This window comes from Callithrix jacchus, chromosome 8, assembly GCF_049354715.1.
Source record: "Callithrix jacchus isolate 240 chromosome 8, calJac240_pri, whole genome shotgun sequence".
Lineage (NCBI taxonomy): Eukaryota > Metazoa > Chordata > Mammalia > Primates > Cebidae > Callithrix > Callithrix jacchus.
This window is the reverse complement of record NC_133509.1, coordinates 48,152,370-48,169,881: the sequence shown is the minus strand read 5'-3', so window position 1 is coordinate 48,169,881 and position 17,512 is coordinate 48,152,370. Positions and strand designations below refer to the sequence as shown.

The window sequence follows — 17,512 nt, the reverse complement described above, 5'->3', positions numbered from 1 at the left end:
CCTTCTTTGAGAAGCTTCTGTAAACAGCCCAGTTGGAAGTACACTGTCCTGACTCTTACTCTTCTGTTTCTCACTGTTCTGCTCTTAGTTTTCTGTTGTTACATGGGAGTTGCCCACAAGGATAAATGCAGACGTATGAGAATATATACCCCTTCCTCAGCAATCAGCACAGAGAACTGAATCAAGCAGTACAAACTTTTTCAGTTTTAGGTTTACCTTATTACCCTTACTATATTCAATTATATCCCAATATTTCTCTGCTACTAAATCAATTGACAACCTTTAAACATGCTCTTCTGCTAGGTATTTAAGAGGCACAACTGCCTCCATATGAGGCCAAAGTGTGTTGTCAAAATAACTTGAATTGTTCTAGTCACAGTAAGAGAAGTAAGTGCTTCCTTTCAAGTTTCTTGCCTTTATATTTCCATCATTATGCTCTCCTCTCCCTTTACCCCACGTACAAACTGAGCCAGGCAGTGCCTTGCTTTTGCATGCTGAAACACGGCTTTACTTACATCCACCATCCTCTGGACATGTTTGCTAATGGTCTTTGGATCAGGTTTGGGAGATACTCCAGAAGCCCAGTCCACTACTACTGGTGGCTTTGAAGGTGTTAGTGGCTAAAATGAAATATTCAGAGAAATCCTCATGACTACAATCCAACATTATATACAGCTCTTTCTTTTCCCACTACTTGACAGTTACATTTATGGACCATTTTCAATTATGTTCAGCAGTAAGGAGCAGAAAACCCACAGACAATTGAAATCTCTACTAATAATTTTGGCTAACAAGGTATTATGCTTCATGGTTTCCAAAGTGCTCTTCACAACATTATCTGCAACTACAGATATTTGAAATTCTCAATCTGCCTGAGTTGCAATTCACTCTCCGTTAAACCTTTTGTCAGAGCTATCAACAAAGAGTAAAGTGGAACATTTATGTTTCCTCTCTATTCTCTAGTCACTCTGTAGTAGAAATGTGAATAAGGAAAAGCCTAGCTAAAAGGCAGGAAGACACAAGAAAAATAATCTGAAGCCTGGACAAGCACTTTTCTAAATACAGTCATGCATCACTTAATGACTGGATTATGTTCTGAGAAATGTGGCATTAGGCGATTTTGTCATTGTGTGAGCACCACAGTGTGTACTTACACAAACCTAGGTGGTGTAGCCTGTTATATATACACCTAGGCTAGATGGTATAGCCTGCCGCTCCTAGGCCACAAACCTGTACAGCAGTTTACTATACTCAACACTGTAGGCAACTGCAATAATGGTATTTGTTTATCTTAACATATCTAAACATAGAAAAGGTAAAAATATGGTATAGAATTTTTTTTAGATGGTATACTTGTATAGGACACTTAACCATGAATAGAGCTTACACGACTAGAAATTACTCTGGCAAGTCATGAGTGGTGAGTAAATGTGAAAGCCTAACATTACTGTATATTCCTATACACTTTATATACACTGTACACTTAGGCTATACTAAGTTTTTAAATTTTTTTCTTCAGTGATAAATTACCTTAGTTTACTGTAAAAGCTTTTAATTTTTTTAACTTTTACTGTTGTAATAACACTTAGTTTAAAACACACGTTGCATAGCTGTACAAGTTATTTTCTTTCTTTTTTTTTTTTTGAGACAGAGTCTCGCTCTATCACCAGGCTGTAGTGCAGTGGCGCGATCCCGGCTCACTGCAACTTCCATTTTCCAGTTTCAAGCAATTCTGCCTCAGCCTCCCAAGTAGCTGGGACTACAGGCATGCATCACCACGCCCGGCTAATTTTTTTGTACTTTTTAATAGAGACAGGGTTTCACCATGTTGGCCAGGATGGTCTCGATCTCTTGACCTTGTGATCCACCCGCTTCGGTCTCCCAAAGTGCTAGGATTACAGGTGTGAGCCACCACACCCGGCCTATTTTCTTTCTTTATAGCCATATTCTATAAACCTTTTTCTATTTTAAAAATGTTTAATTTGTAAAAAACTTTTTTGGTTATAAACAAAGGTACAAGCAATTACACACATTAGCCTAGGTCTCTACAGAGTCAATATCATCAATATCACTGTCCTCCACTCCATATCTTGTCCCATTGGAAGGTCTTTAGGGGCAATAACAGGCATGGAGCTGTCACTTTCTGAAGGACTTGCCTGAGGCTGTTTCACAGTTAACTTTCCTAAGTAGAAGGAATGCACTCTAAAATAATAAAAAGTGTTGTAAAGTAAGTACATAAGCCAGTCATAGTCATTTATTATCAAGTATTATGTACTATACATAATTGTATGACCTAGACTTTTTACAGCTCAGGTTTGTTTACACCAGTGTAATCACAGACAGTGAGTAATGTGTTTCACTACAATGTTACAATGTAACATTGTAACTTTTGTTCTACTTAGGAGAAAAAAATATGTGTAATTGTTCTGTCACTAGGCAACAGTAATTTTTCTACTCCATTATGATCTTAAAAGGGACCACTGTCATATATGAAGTCTATCACTGACCAAAATGTCATTATGAGGTACATGACTGTATTTGAAACTCAGCCCAAATTAAAATCTTTCAAAAGCAGAAGGTACCCTTTCCACTGAAATGCCTCTAACACCTGAAAATGGAATCTACCAAACATTTTCAGTGGACATCTTTCATTACAATGGAAAGCTGGAAAATTGATCTTTCTGTGGGAGAGGCAGGGCAGATAACCTGTGAAGTTCCTACTGCAGGCAGTGCCAGGACTGTACTACTGTGAGGACTTCTCAGCATAAGAGGTCAAATACTCAGCAGACTGTTCTTTTCACCCAGGACATTACAGGAAAATACGGTCTTTCTATCTATCAACCTGGAAATCTTCAAAACTTTAGCTTCTGATTAATATGCATATTACTCATTATCATCAATGAATCATAGAAAAGAAATTTATGTGGAGACACTTCTTAATGGGAGGGGGATGTCACTCTGGAGCACAATACTATCTAGATTCCTTCTCTACTTTGTAAACCACTGACTGATTCCGCCACACCTGACATTCTGATGGCATGGTTATTCACTGGTCACACATTAGGCTTACCCGTTCAACTAGATCATAGCTTTTTAATGGACAGGAACTATTCCTCACATGTACATTGAGAAGCTTTCTCTGTTCCTAGCATAAGGATGAGCACTTAAGAAAAGCAGTATACTTAAATGGAACCAAAAGTCTGTTCCTGAGGATGAGTGAACTTGAGGAGAAACTTGTAAAGCACCTGTTACATGTGGAGTCTTAACATGAAAAACTCACTGGAGCTCGGTGGTTCCTTGGTTCCCGGGCATAGGAAAGCTCATAGATTTCATCCTCAGTGTAGTAAAGATCCAGGGATAACTGCAGATCAAAGCAGAACAGGTTCATTGCTAAGATGCTGTTTGCCTCTCCCAGGGCTGATGTTTCTTTCTTTCTTGGTTTCTCCTTGCCAGTAGTTTACTCTTCTAGGCTCTAAGAAGTTTGTTTTTAAAATTCACAAAACAGGTATAACACTCACTATTGCAATAGGGCAAGCATTAATTCTTTCTCATTAAAATGTTTTTAAATTTTTGACATATCTTAGGATGCCCTCTTTTTAACTGTGATTTAAATCTAAGTCTCTATATAGAGCTTAGGCTAAAGGCCTTGTTTGGACAGATGACCAATACATCAGTTGTTCTCTCTCAAAGCAAACAGATGATCTGATAGGATGATGTGTATGGTCTGAGACTATTAAATTTTGAATCCAGCAATAAAATCCAGTTTAAATGGTAAGACATATTAATTGCTATTAAGAGTTAATGAGGCTGGGTGTATGGTGGCTCATACCTATATTCCCAGCATTTTGGGAGGCCAAAGCAGGTAGGCTGCTTGAGCTCAGGAGTTTGAGACCACTCTGGGCAACATGGCAAAATCCTGTCTTTACAAAAAATACAAAAATTAGCAGGGCATGATGGCACACGCCTGTGGTCCCAACTACTCAGGAGGCTGAGGTGGGAGGATGGCTTGGACCTGGAAGGCAGAAGTTGCAGTGAGCTGAGACTATACCACTGCACTTCAGGCTAGGTGACAGAGCCAGACCTTATCTCAAAAAAAAAAAAAAAAAGGTTAATGAGACTCATGTATCTCAGAACTATAAAATTTTAGAAGTCTTAGGAATAATCTTATTCTTAACCTTGAGTCTACGCATAGGCTTCAAGGAGTTCAGAACTCCTTGAAATTACATGCATATTTAAAAATATATGGCTTGTGTACGTTATTCTGGGAAGAAGGTTCACAGCTTTCATCACACGATTTATAATCCAAAGAATGTTAAGATTCATTGCATCGTTTTACAAAGGATGATGTCTGAAACACAGACCTTCCAAGGTCACCTGGCTGATAAGTGAAAGGGCTAGGATCACAAACCAGCTGATATGAAACCCAGGGCTCTATCAAAATCCTGCTGTGAAGCAGAAAGAAGTTATGATCATAATTCTACTCTCCCGAAATAGCAGGTTAAAACTGTAACTTTGGAACTGGAAGAGAATTTACAAGTCATCCCAGTGACTGACCCCTCTGAGGAGAGGAAACTTGGAGGGTTACATGCCCATAGTCATACAGCTGGTGAACTACAAAATCGCACGTCTGGAAGGGAGTTCATCTGATCTTACTCCACGCTCAAGATGCAAATCCTGGTCTCCAACACCACTGACAACTACCCTTTTCTTGAAAACTCCAAGAACAAAGATCCAAGCCACAAGCCAAACAATAACTCTGGGTGTTTTTGTTTTTTTACTTACTGCCTGCCCTTTTTATGAGAGCACATTCTCTCCATCTGTTAGCAAGTCTTGTATCCTGATTTGCCATCTGCTCCTTCCAGAGAGCTTAGGACTGCTTTAGTAGGGTAGTGAAACAGTCCTAGAAGTCTGAAGGGTACCACTTCTAGAGTCCCACCACCTGGGTCTGAATCAAGGCTCTGCTACTTAATGTGTGGTCTCCTGGCAAGTTACATCTTTGTGCCTTAGTATCCCTATCTATATGTTGGCAATAATAATAGTATCTGCCTCATAGAGCCTTTATGAGAATTAACAGCTAATATTTGGTAAGGTGTACAGAATGGCAATTGGCACACAGAAAGTGCTTAATAATTGTTCTCCAGTGTGAGCCTCACCGTCAGCAAGTGTACCAAGTCCTTGTTGGCCTCCAAGGGTGGGGCCACCTCTTGCAGCTGGACTAATTCATTGATGTGATTGTACAGGGCCAGCAGCTTGTGGACATTCACTTTCCCATCCTCCAGATAGTCAGGCATGGCTTCGTACAGGGAGATGAGGTCCTTGAGATGCACACCAAGGATGGGGATCTTGAAGTCGGTGCACTCCCCATAGGCTCGCCGGTAATTGTCATAGTTTCTGGAGGAGGATAGCAGCTCAGTCATCTCACCAAGAACCTACGAAGCAAAACAGACCAATCACAGGTAACCGCTGGGCAATGTGTATTGTCTGTAATGACCTCGTTGCATATTTGCATCCCCTGCCATGATCTCATCCCATCCAGAATTTCTTGAGCAGGGGGTAGTTCATGTAAAAGGTACAGATTATGACTCCTCAATTAAAACCTCAGCTATGTCAAATATCACAGAATATATTTACAAACACAAGATTTGCTTTACTTGAATCTATTCTATAACTTAAACATTGTAAATGGGGGTTTTATCACTTTTATGTTAAAATTTCTTTCCTTTCAAAAACAAGGAGCTGATAGAAACATTAAAAAGTTAGAAGAGTATATCATGAACAATAAGTATTCCTCTAACTCCTGTCCTCAAGCCATGTGATTCTCTTCTCTGATGTCTTCTGAATGCTTCCAGAAACACTGCATTGATTGCTGACTATGTCACTGGCATGTGGAAAAGCATGTGTTTAAAGAGTAGAGCTTCAGTAGTCTATTGTGTGGTATTCTCTATAAGGTGCTCGGTGGGCCTTTCAAGATTCTCAAAATGGGCCTACGTATATCTAGAAAGCAAGTGACAGTCCATTCACAGACTAAAACCTTGAACTAAAAAGACTGAATAGGTAATTCCGAGCAAAGGACAAGAGAGAGGACATTAGAGGTTACACCTTGCTTCATCCCTTAAGTGGGAACGGCTGCTCACCAGCCCAGAAAGAGATCAGTCAGATCTGGTTTTTTTTTTTTTTTCAATCACATGTCATTCAAGTCAGCAAGCAGTTCACAGAATCCATTCCCCATGAGTGATAACCAGCTTTCTCAGAAGCAAAGACATGAAGTGACTGTCTGCCAATCATGTTATCATACAACATAAGGAGTCTTCTCTTATCCTTGCAGGGGATAACAGTCCAAGACGCCTAATTGGTGCCTGAAACTGTGCATAGTAACAACCCAATTGCTGTCAACTGGAATACATTTCTGTTCATGTTTTCTACCCACAAATTTTAATCTTAACTAAGCACTTATGCACTGTGGCCATAACTTTTGCAGTTTGAGGTGCAACAGAGAAACTAGAATGAACTTCTTTTTCACAAATTCGTGGATGAAATTTGTTCTTACCTTAGATCTTAGCAACCTCAGCATATGATTTTTTTTTCTTATTAAGAATTTCAAGGAAACACTTTAGGGCTTCTCTTTGGCATATCCAAATTGCCAACATCCTAGTCTTGCAATGTGGGGCCATTATTAAGTAAAAGTTACCTGCACACAAGCACTGCAATACCATGACAGTCAATGTGATGAAAGAAATAGCTACTTAGTAACTGATTCTAAGGAGTCCCAAAAGAAGGGAGTGGCATGGCTTAAGATTTCATCACGCTACCCAGCACAACATGCATTTTAAAACGTGTCTCATGTCTGTAATCCCAGCACTTTGGGAGGCCAACAGGGGCGGATCACCTGAGGTCAGGAGTTCAAGACCAGCCTGGCTAACATGGTGGAATCCCATCTCTACTAAAAAATACAGAATTAACTGGGTGTAGTGGCACGTGCCTGTAATCTCAGCTACTTGGGAGGTTGAGGCAGGAGAATCACTTATACCTGGGAGGCAGAGGTTGCACTGAGCTGAGATCACACCACTGCACTCTAACCTGGGTGACAGAGTAAGACTCCATCTCAAAAAATAAATAAAATAAAACTTATGAATTGTTTATTTCTGGGATTTTCCATTTAATTTTTTTTTGGGGCCGCAGTTGACCTTGAATAACAAGCTACAGAAGACAAAACCTCAGATAAGGGGGGACTGCTGTAACCCTTATAGACACTGCCCAAGCTTTTAATAAAATTGTGGCCTAAGAAATACCATTTCTCCACAATGAATAACTTGGAATTCCTGGTCAGCCCTCTTCAAATCACTGAGATGTGGCAAAAGAGCCTCCTCATAAACCTCTACCAATGGTGCAGGTGAGCCCTAGGTATGGAAGGGGCTCACAAAACGAGAGTAACAGCAAAAATGATAGATTTTATTCCCTCAGAAGGTGAAAACAACTTGGGGACTTTTGCTTCAACCCTGGACTTACTAATTCACTATGCAGACCACCCTGAGGGTCAAGTAGCTACCAACAGGAAGCATTGCTATGGGGGACCCCAGGCTTAAGAGGAGCAGGCTCTATCTTGTAAGCTAAATGACAGGAAGGCTTATTAATCCCTGTGACTGTTTCTCTCTGTCACCTCTGAGATGTGGGCAGTCTTTTCAACTGTTTCAGCAGAACTGTTAAGGAATGAAAAGTGGATTAAAGATGTGCCCTTTTGATCAGACCATTGGGAAGTGGGGGGCCTTTCTAGAGGCTCACCATTGTGATAACAGATAATAAAAGACTCCCCAAAAAGGAGCTGAACACCTGGGAAAAACAGATGGGGCAATGAGCTCAAGTATCTCTCCCTAAGAAGAGACTTACTCTTCATGCCCATTTGGAAGAATCGGGGCTTGAGTATAGTAAGGTCCTCTTTATATGAGATGAAAGTGCTCAAAGACAAGTCATTATCTAGCCCATGCCATACATTATATCCTCAGTATATCACAGTGGTTTATATTTATAACAACAGCTCCAGCTGGGCTCAGTGGCTCATGCCTGTAATCCCAATATTTTAGAAGGCTGAGGTGGGAGATTCCCTTGAGGCCAAGAGTTGGAAACCAGCCTGGGCAACAGGGAGACCCCTATCTCTACAAAAAAATTTTAAAAACTAGCTGGGCTTGATGGTGCACACCCGTAGTCCTAGCTACTTGATAGGCTGAGGTCGGAGGATCGCTTGAGCTCAGGAGTTTGAGTCTGCAGTGAGCTATGATCATGCCAGCCTGCATTCCAGCCTGGGTGACAGAGAAAGACCCTGTTTCTATAAAAAAAAAGGACCAAACAAGCAAAACAGCCCTATGTCATAAAAGATTAAAGTATATTTTACAAATCTAGTAATGTAGGAAAATGCATAGGACATTTAAGAAAAATATTAATAAAACACTATATATTACAAAATGGTATGTGAGGCACTCATATTCAATTATCTGGTAAAATTCAACTATCTAAAATGTCATTCTCCAAGTGTTCTGGATAGTTAGGTTTTTAACATATCACTATATAACTATACTCAATGGGCAAACTGACCTCTGGTCAACTGAACCACTATTCCTTTTGAAAACACTTTTAGAGCAAAAAGCTGGAGTGAGGGAATCAGTGTTAAACTCTGAATATTCAGTGGCCTATAAACATGGGAAGAGGGACACATTGTTTCAACTGGTCCAGCAGGAATGTCTGCAGTGACACTGATGCCAGACAAAATGGTTACTCTCAAAAATGTGACTTCCCCATCCTATGGGTTCCCTTAAGGTTTGCCTCCCTGCCACAGCCTGGTTGACAAGGAATGGTGTGGTTTGGAAATGTTCTCTGGGCTGCTCCCCAAGTAGAAAATGTTGGCATGCATTATGACAATGCTGCTAAGGGCCCCAGAGAAGACAGGAGCACTGACCTTATTGATTTCATGTGGGACATGCGAACTTGTCTCCTTGAGCCTCGAGATTGAGCTGTGACACAGCCCACCTATCACCGCCATCAGCGTATTGAAGTTCTGTAGTTGGTGGAGCTTCTGTGACACAGAAGACAGATGACAGCAGAGTCACCGTACATGTCAGTTACATGGAGAGCTTAGAGGCTGCCTCTCGTCTCTTTGCTGTGAGTCTCCCTTCCACTGGTTGAAGACTAGTTATAAGGCATTGCAATTTCTTGTCCATTTCTCCCCTTCGGCTTAATTCAGACTGGTGGATTCCAATACTAGGAGGCATTACATCTCTTTCCCTTTCTTGTGGCTGATCTGTGGACCACCTTCTAGATCAGTGCTTTCTTAGAATCACCTAAGGTATTTGTTTAACACAGTGGTTTCTGGACCAAACCCAGACATTCTGACTACCTGAATCTGAATTTGGGGTTAGGCTTGGAGAGCTGTATTTTAATATACCATTAGTCAGCATCAGAGCAAATGATCCAAAGTCAGAGCTGTTGACTTTGAGAAGCACTGGTCTAGACCATCCAGAGTTGGAGAAAGATATTATTAAGTGTAATCTTTATTTTATTCCACCTTTACCAGACTTTTATTTTTGAGGGTAAGGACATAGTCTTATTTTCCTATGCAATGCCAGTATGTATGTAGGACAGTAACTGGGACAGAGAAGCTAGAATCTCTGGGGAACTTTAAATATGGGTTCATAGTACCTGTTTTCCTCCTATAAAATGCTTCAACTCTGCCCTTCAAACATTAAATGCAGCCATTCAGCATGGCATGGGCTCAAAGACCTAAGACAATCCAGGCTGGTCCAGCTCTGGCAAATCTTACAATTGCCCTTTCCTTTGCCATCTGGGCCAGACTTGGAAAAATAATGTAGGCTGGTAAGCATCTTTTGAAAAATGTAAAAGATCAAAACAGATCTACAACTGTACCCAAATCGCTGATATGGCCTATATGGCCCCCTCCACATTTTCCTTGTAAGGAAGGATAGACAAGTCACCATATGGAGATCTACTTGAAGGCACATAAACCTCCCCACACCCTGCCATGGTTCAGAAGGGAAACAACAGCTCTAATTAATAGACTAAGCTGGAGAAGTGGATAGAAAGTTTACCTCATAGCCCAAGCCAAAAGTCTTAAACTAGTTCTTTACCTGAGCCACCTGGATGAACTTGATGAAGACTTCAGCTCGGAGCTGCGGGGTGGGGCGGCTGAGAACCATCAGTTGTACCCACTGGGAGATGCCGTTGCACAGAGCAATAGATCGCTCCATGGTGGGGTTTTCCTTCACACAGCTGTTTACAAGGTAATTCTGATAATCAGAAAACTGCAGGAAAAGAGAAGAAAAAGAAAAAAACAAACATCAGTACTGTACTCTAGTATTTCAGAAGATTTAAGGGGCAAGTCAGGTCTCAGCTGATGACTGGGAACTACGATGAGGCAGAGGAACTCCTGGCCCTCTTCTGACTTGGCCAAGAATGATGGGAGGGAAATCTTCCTTATTCTACCCACAGCGTGATCTTTACATTGAAAGTCATTAGGCATAAGTGGATGTGTAGACACATTACTTAATCCAAATCCTGTATTTCAGTAGATATTGTTACTGACTGTTCTAAATTCTAAAGAATACAGTACAGAATAAAGATCAGTATTGCTGCTAAAGTTAAGGGAATAAAAGGTAATTCTCACAAAAACAAATCTCTCTCTCCCCAGCTGTTTTCTTACCTTAAAAAATGTGATCATAAAGTCTGCCCTATCTAGGATGTAGAATTGTTATGAAGATTGAAGAAGAAAAAGTGTGGAAGCTTTAACTTTTTAAAGTCCTCCACATATAACAGGTAGTACTAATGGAGTAGTTATGAACATCATGCCAATACAAGGCTGTTTCTATTTCCTTCTTCTCACCAACTTGAGCAGAAGCAAATGGAGCACATGAAACTTGGTTAGCTATATGTTTGCTGATATGGCTTCTCAACTTGACAATAGCATTGACTATAGCTGACAATGAAACAGCATGTATAAAACTAAGACTATGTCCTTACCCTCAAAAATAAAAGTCTGGTAAAGGTGGAATAAAATAAATAAAAGATTACACTTAATAATATATTTCTCCAACTCTGGATGGTCTAGACCAGTGCTTCTCAAAGTCAACAGCTCTGACTTTGGATCACCTGCTCTGATACTAACTAAAGGTATATTAAAATATAGCTCTCCAAGCCTAACCCCAGATTCAAATTGAGGTAATCAGAATGTCTGGGTTTGGTCCAGAAACCACTGTGTTAAACAAATACTTTAGGTGATTCTAAGAAAGCACTGATCTAGAAGGTGGTCCACAGATCAGCCACAAGAAAGGGAGAGAGATGTAATGCCTCCTAGTATTGGAATCCACCAAACTATAAAAATCTAGTCTACGTGATGTTTGTAGCTATTGTGTCCCTGTCACAAAGAATCCCTTTGCTCAAATCATATAACCAAGAGGGAGGCACAGCCTGTTGTTCTTCAACATTACTATGGAAGTTTTTGGTGCTGTTTCCCAATTATTTCCAACTTTTCCCTTCTGAACTGTTCCCTTTGAAAGAAGGTGTGACCATATGACATAGATCACCCATAAGAATGTTGAGTAGACGTGTCGTAATTTTGGAGGGAAACATGTAAGAGCCAGTGAAATGATCTGCCATGTTGCTTTCCCACTGCTGCAGAGATCATGGAAATTCCTAACAAGATGAAGCCTCCAGGATCTGGTTTCCTGGGGAACTCTGATCAGCCTCTGCTCACACTCACGCAGTGTGAATGAAAAATAAACTTTTGCTTAGTTAAGCCACTGAGACTGCAGGAGGTGGGTGGATGGGGGGTTGTTACTACAGTACACCTTAGTCCTGCCTAAGTAGTAAATATACAGATGAGAAGTCACAACCCAGTAAAATAGTCGCAAATTAAGCCACTTTACTGTGCTATGACTGCTGATGGGTGGAAAACCTATGAGTAGAACCAAAATTAAGACAGACATATAAAGCAAACATCTTAATGGTTCTAAAAGTAGTCAGAACTCACTGAATGCATATATTTTGAACACATTCATTCGATTAATACATTCCAATGAATACATTTCATATATACCTCCCATTTTAAATGTAACATTAAATCCACTGGTTTTTCTTTTTTTTTTTTTGAGACGGAGTTTCGCCCTTGTTACCCAGGCTGGAGTGCAATGGCGTGATCTCGGCTCACCGCAACCTCCGCCTCCCGGGTTCAGGCAATTCTCCTGCCTCAGCCTCCTGAGTAGCTGGGATTACAGGCACGCGCCACCATGCCCAGCTAATTTTTTGTATTTTTAGTAGAGACGGGGTTTCACCATGTTGTACCAGGATGGTTGCAATCTCTTGACCTTGTGATCCACCCACCTTGGCCTCCCAAAGTGCTAGGATTACAGGCGTGAGCCACCGTGCCCGGCCTTGTTTTCTTTTTTAAAGATTTATCCCGGTAACATCCTCACTAACCCCAAAGTTTTGTAATAAACAGAAACTATCAAATGTCTTTCGATTCACAGCAGAGATAAATTTCCCTCCAACCTCATGTTGAAGATAAAATTTGTGTTTGGTAAAACTGTTTAGCACTATACAGGAAAGAAAAAAAAATTTCCTGAAATAGTCTTCTATGAAGAGACCATACCATTCAAAAGAAATGAAGGTTGAAACTGATGTTTTCACTTGCAAATAGAGCACTGCTCAACCCCTGGGGACACTAGCTGGGATTCCTTGTTCTGCACTGATTTTTCACTTCTGCCTCGACTGATGTGAGCACTGGCATCAAGCAGACATCCTGCAGGCCTGACCAAGAAGCCCTGCCAGTTTGACGCCTGCAGAGCTCAGATTTCCTGTGTGATAAATGGCTTTTTTCAGTGGCTCTCAGCTCCGACTGCTGTCCTGCCCCGTGACTGGGCAAGAACTGCCAATGGGAACTCCCCAGGTGGAGGCTTTCAATGTGGGTCTGGGGTACTGAGGGGTACAGAGACGAGAGTTAATGCTTGGAAAAGTTATTTCCAGATGGAAGCTGGCAGCTTCCTGGCTGACTAGCCAAACAGTTGTGTGAAAACAGAAGGGATATCAGCATTGTGAATGAAAATGTGAAATAACCCTTGTAACCTGATTTGCAGGTCTCCTTCCAGACACAACTGAGCTCAATAAATGGGTGCTGAGTGACCGAGAGGCATGTAGTCCTAGCCCCAGCTGTGACTGTGATCAGCTGTGCTGACCTAGTTTAAGTCAGTTCTCTGGGCCTCCAATCCCTCACCAGGAGAATACCGCTCATTTTAATGAATGACCCCAGAAACTAGGTGGTCTCTATTTTTAGCACAAAGGTGAAGACGGAATTTGTTGATAGGGGCTAAGTGGAATAAGGGTTTCACTTCCCCGGAAACCATATTGGCCAGTGAGAGGCTGTTGACATCTGACATGTTAACCAGTGTTCTTGTATAGAACTAATATTTTTTGGGATCACATATGGAGTTTCAAGGATGGCAGTGAGGACAGGATGCACCTGTGTATTCTTTCTGTTCCTGATAATCAACTGAAATCTCTCTCCCTTTGACTCTGCTTAGTTGCCCCAGTCATAAGGTTTGGGTCAGCACAGCTTACCTCTAGAATCATGGTGACTTCTAAGCCAGAACCACTTCAAGGATTTAGGTATGTTTTGGGATAGGCCAGTAGAATCTACTTTACTTTGAGATTTCCCAGAGCCATTCAAAGCTTACCCTAGAATGAATTCAAACTCTGAGAGGACATATCCTCTCCACCGCCCCCACCCCCCCCTTTTTTTGAGGAAAATTAAAAGAGTTCTTGAAGCCTAATGATTATCAGGGGTATGAGGAGTGTGTGTGTATGTGTGTGTGTGTATGTGTGTGTGTGCATGTGCATGTGTCATGTGTACCCACAGTATGGTAGCTTGAGTGAGTGGTGGGATGGTAGGGGTGGGGGAATGGAGGAAGGGAGATGGGAGAAGCACAGGAGGCACAACCAGAGGAATTCAGATGGTACTGATTTTTTCCAGACTCTCTGATGTCTGGCAGGAAAGCCTGCCAATACTGAGGAGGCCTCTAATGTTATGAAGTGGATGGGTTGTTGAATTCTCATCTTATTTTCAGAACTATCCCAGGGGAGATTTTTCTCCTGCCCCTCAGGTACATACTGATATCCTTCGGAAGGACTTGAACTCAAGGTAGGTGAGGTGCTCAGACAGCTCTTCGGGTTCCAGATGGTCAAAGAGCAGGGATACTTTCCGTTTCTTGCTGGTATTTGATTTTATCCTTTGAGTAAGTTTCCTGGACCAGTCACGGGCATTGCTTTTGTGAGTAAAGGTGAAAGGAAAAAAAAACAGGGAAAAGGAATAAATTGCTTTTTGCTAATAAATCCATTAACATTTCTCACAAGAATATACAAAATGCCATTAGCTGACTTTCCTTCACCAAAAGACTCACAGAGTTTCTCAGTACCAGTTTTTTCCATGGCAGCAACCAAGAGGTCTTGCCAGTTTTCAATGAGCCTTTTAAATGTGCAGTGGGGTACAGGATAAATGAGTTTAATTTAAGGCAGTGGGAAGGAAAGAGTCTGAGGTATCAGTCAGTTTTCTTGCTTTTGGTCCTGGCTGCTTTGTGTGTCCTCTGGTATGCCTGCTCCCTCCATTCTGCTTGTGTGTTCCTTCATTCACATGTGAATGATAGGGACTCTCTATCTGGTTAGAAATCTCAAGGTAGTGAGACAGTTTTCGTGCCAGGAAGAAAGCTCAAAGAACCACAGAGTGAAGATGTCATAAAGGTAGAGGAAATCACCTGTAGAAACATGTGGTCACTCTTGGCAGAGTTGTGTCATTTTCCTCAAATGTCCTCAGCTACTGAAATGACCAAGGAAGCCTAGCTGACCCTAGAGTGTTCTCTGCCCCTGTATTGTCTTGTAAGCAACCCATGTGTTTCTTATTCAATTTCCTTCACTAAACAAGCAAAGGGAAGCAGCACCGTTTTGAAAGACAGTAGGTTGCCTGACTTTTCCAAACTGGTATTCCTGGGAACCTTGTTTCTTGACAAAAGGGTGCTGTGGTCAATGAGTTTGGGAAGTGCTATCAATTTTGTAGCCTCTTTGGCCAGTGAGCATATTACACACTCCAAAAACCACTGCAAAATAAAGTTTAACTCACTATTCCTCAATTATATCTGGACCAATGATATCCCACAGACTTAAAATTCCTACAAAATATACTGTGGAAAATTTTTGCCAAGAAAAGTCAGCTAGGAAATACTGGGACAAGGAGACCTGGGGTTGAGAAGTGCCCTGGGCTCTAATTTCATCTTAAAAATGAAGAAACTATTACTTTGAATAATCTCTTATCTTTCAAGTTATGTAATTCTAAGCAGGGAAGTAGAGAGAATCCAAACCAATAAACAGACTTTCTTGGGGCTCTGGAATGCGATCTTGAAGTCGTTGCTACATGGCCATAGCACACCATGTACAGGGCCTCAGAGGCTAGTGCTGCTCTGTCGCTAGCTTAACTAGCTGGACCCCAGATGAGTCACATTCTTGCTGAGCCTCAATTTCCCAGTCAGAAATATTAGGATGTTGGATGAAATGATCTCTAGAATATATGTATCAGTTCTAGAATTCTATTTCTTAGGGATTTAGACCGTTTCAAAATAAAGCAGCCACACTGTGAAAACCTTATAAATACAGAATGCATGATTCCCCTCCCGCTAATTAGGAAAGGCATTCATTTTCCCAGAATGGGTCAGTCTTATAAATAAGAACTCCAAGGAATGATGTAAAACATTCCTGGGATCCCATCCAGCTCTGGAAATCTAAGTGTCTTTCACAGACATCCATGTATGTTATAAGCCCTCTCCTGAATACATTTTTTAGCAGTCTCGTCCCCATTTACAAGTTCAAGGGTGCCTCCTGGCATTAAGCGTGAGTTCTGTCATTGGCGCTTTCAGTTTCTCATGATCTGGATTAGTTTTAGTCAATTATCTTGCTGACTGATTTCTTTTTGACTGGGACTTTTTCTGCTCTTGCCTATAAGTCACCTACCATTTCATCACCATGAGGCGCCTCTGCTTTTCTGTTAAATGCCAAGCTTTCACTTTGGTGAGGCAATTTGAACCTGCCTATTTGAGGGGCTTTTCAGAGTGGTGAAAGAGAATAGCAGTCACGGGGGCGGGGGGGGGTCAGAAGCCTAGCAAGCAGCTGGGATTATATTACAGGAGGGAGGTGGTTTCGAAAGATGAGTCAAAACCTTGACACTCACATTTGAGTTGTGTCAATCAGGTGGCAGTGTAACTCCTCACCCTTAGCTTTCACCAGTTCCTGAAACTCCTCCATAGTGTCTGTCAAGCTGGCATCCATTTTAAACATGACCCAGAATTCTGTTATCCAATACCTACAAGGAGGGGATTAAAAAACACAATCCAAAACTGACACCAAGGACTCACAATGTGGTGGGTTCCCAAAGGAATTTACTGCCACAAGGAGAACTCAGAAAAAGACAAAGTCTAATTTGTGTATTAGTACATTGAAGGAGCTGGGGTGGGAGCAGGGAGGGAAGAAACCCAGCCATTGAAAATCTTCTGTCCCTCCACATAAAATGGATGAGGCATATCATAATCAAAGGAGCATGGCAAAGATTCAGGCACAATCATGTGGGCCAGAGATAATGATAAAGGAGAGAACTATAGATAAACCAAATGTCCAAAATGAGGCAGTCTATTCATAGGTTATGCTTTATATTAGAATATTACATGGCTATTAAAAATGATGTTTAAAAAAAGTCTTTAATGACTAGTGGAGATTCTCATGCTATAAAGTTAAGTGAAAATTCTGGATATCAAGTTTTATATATATTTTCATCTCGAAAAATTGGCATGAAAACAAGACAAAGGAAATACACCAAAAATGGGTAACTGGACATGAATGATCATTATTATAGTTAGATTATTTTCTGCATTTTAAAAAATGTTCTATGAGCTATATTACTTGTATAATTAAGAATAAAAATAAAGAAAATAACAAAGAGATCGTTCACTATTTCTGTATTCCCTCCTTTATGTCATTTGATACCAAAGAGAAAAAAAGGTTGGTAGAAAATAATTAAGCTCAGGTACACCAGAGAAAATTCGCTGTATTGTGTTGGGGAATTTCCAGTATTGAGGACTACCCTTTTCTTCCTGTCCAAAGGTGTTCTATAGCAGTCAGGAAAAAAAAAGGCAGGGAAAGTCCCTTGCTTCGCCTTTCATTTCACCTTGCTCCACAAAGTCTTGAAACACATAAGGGAACATTACCTTACAAAATAGCAGATCTTCAGGCAAAGTCCTGGTGAATTCTTTGCCAAAGCATCCTCATAGGTAGGGCTGTGGTTAAGGGAAATGGAGACCTCTGTTACAGAAACCGAACGACTTTGCATCTTCGCAAGTATCTGCTGCAACTACCTCCCAAAATAGTTTTTCTAAAAAACGAAAATGTGATGCTTTATCTTTCCGGCCAAAGGATAAAAACC

The 17,512-nt window shown here is 41.0% G+C and overlaps 1 protein-coding gene across 3 annotated transcripts in view; it reads right to left on the bottom strand.

Annotated features, from left to right (window-relative positions):
• The window catches only part of RASGRP1 (RAS guanyl releasing protein 1), a 75,697-nt gene that overhangs the window by 14,666 nt on the left and 43,519 nt on the right, over window positions 1-17,512 (bottom strand). For all 3 annotated transcript variants that reach the window (XM_002753558.6, XM_035259883.3, XM_035259884.3), the window contains 8 exons: window positions 17,298-17,360; window positions 16,268-16,399; window positions 14,165-14,318; window positions 10,134-10,307; window positions 8,948-9,064; window positions 5,154-5,429; window positions 3,281-3,361; window positions 516-620 (listed from right to left, as the gene is read on the bottom strand). In XM_002753558.6, the coding sequence (XP_002753604.1) occupies window positions 516-620; window positions 3,281-3,361; window positions 5,154-5,429; window positions 8,948-9,064; window positions 10,134-10,307; window positions 14,165-14,318; window positions 16,268-16,399; window positions 17,298-17,360 (1,102 nt within the window). The remainder of the gene's footprint in view (window positions 1-515; window positions 621-3,280; window positions 3,362-5,153; window positions 5,430-8,947; window positions 9,065-10,133; window positions 10,308-14,164; window positions 14,319-16,267; window positions 16,400-17,297; window positions 17,361-17,512) is intronic.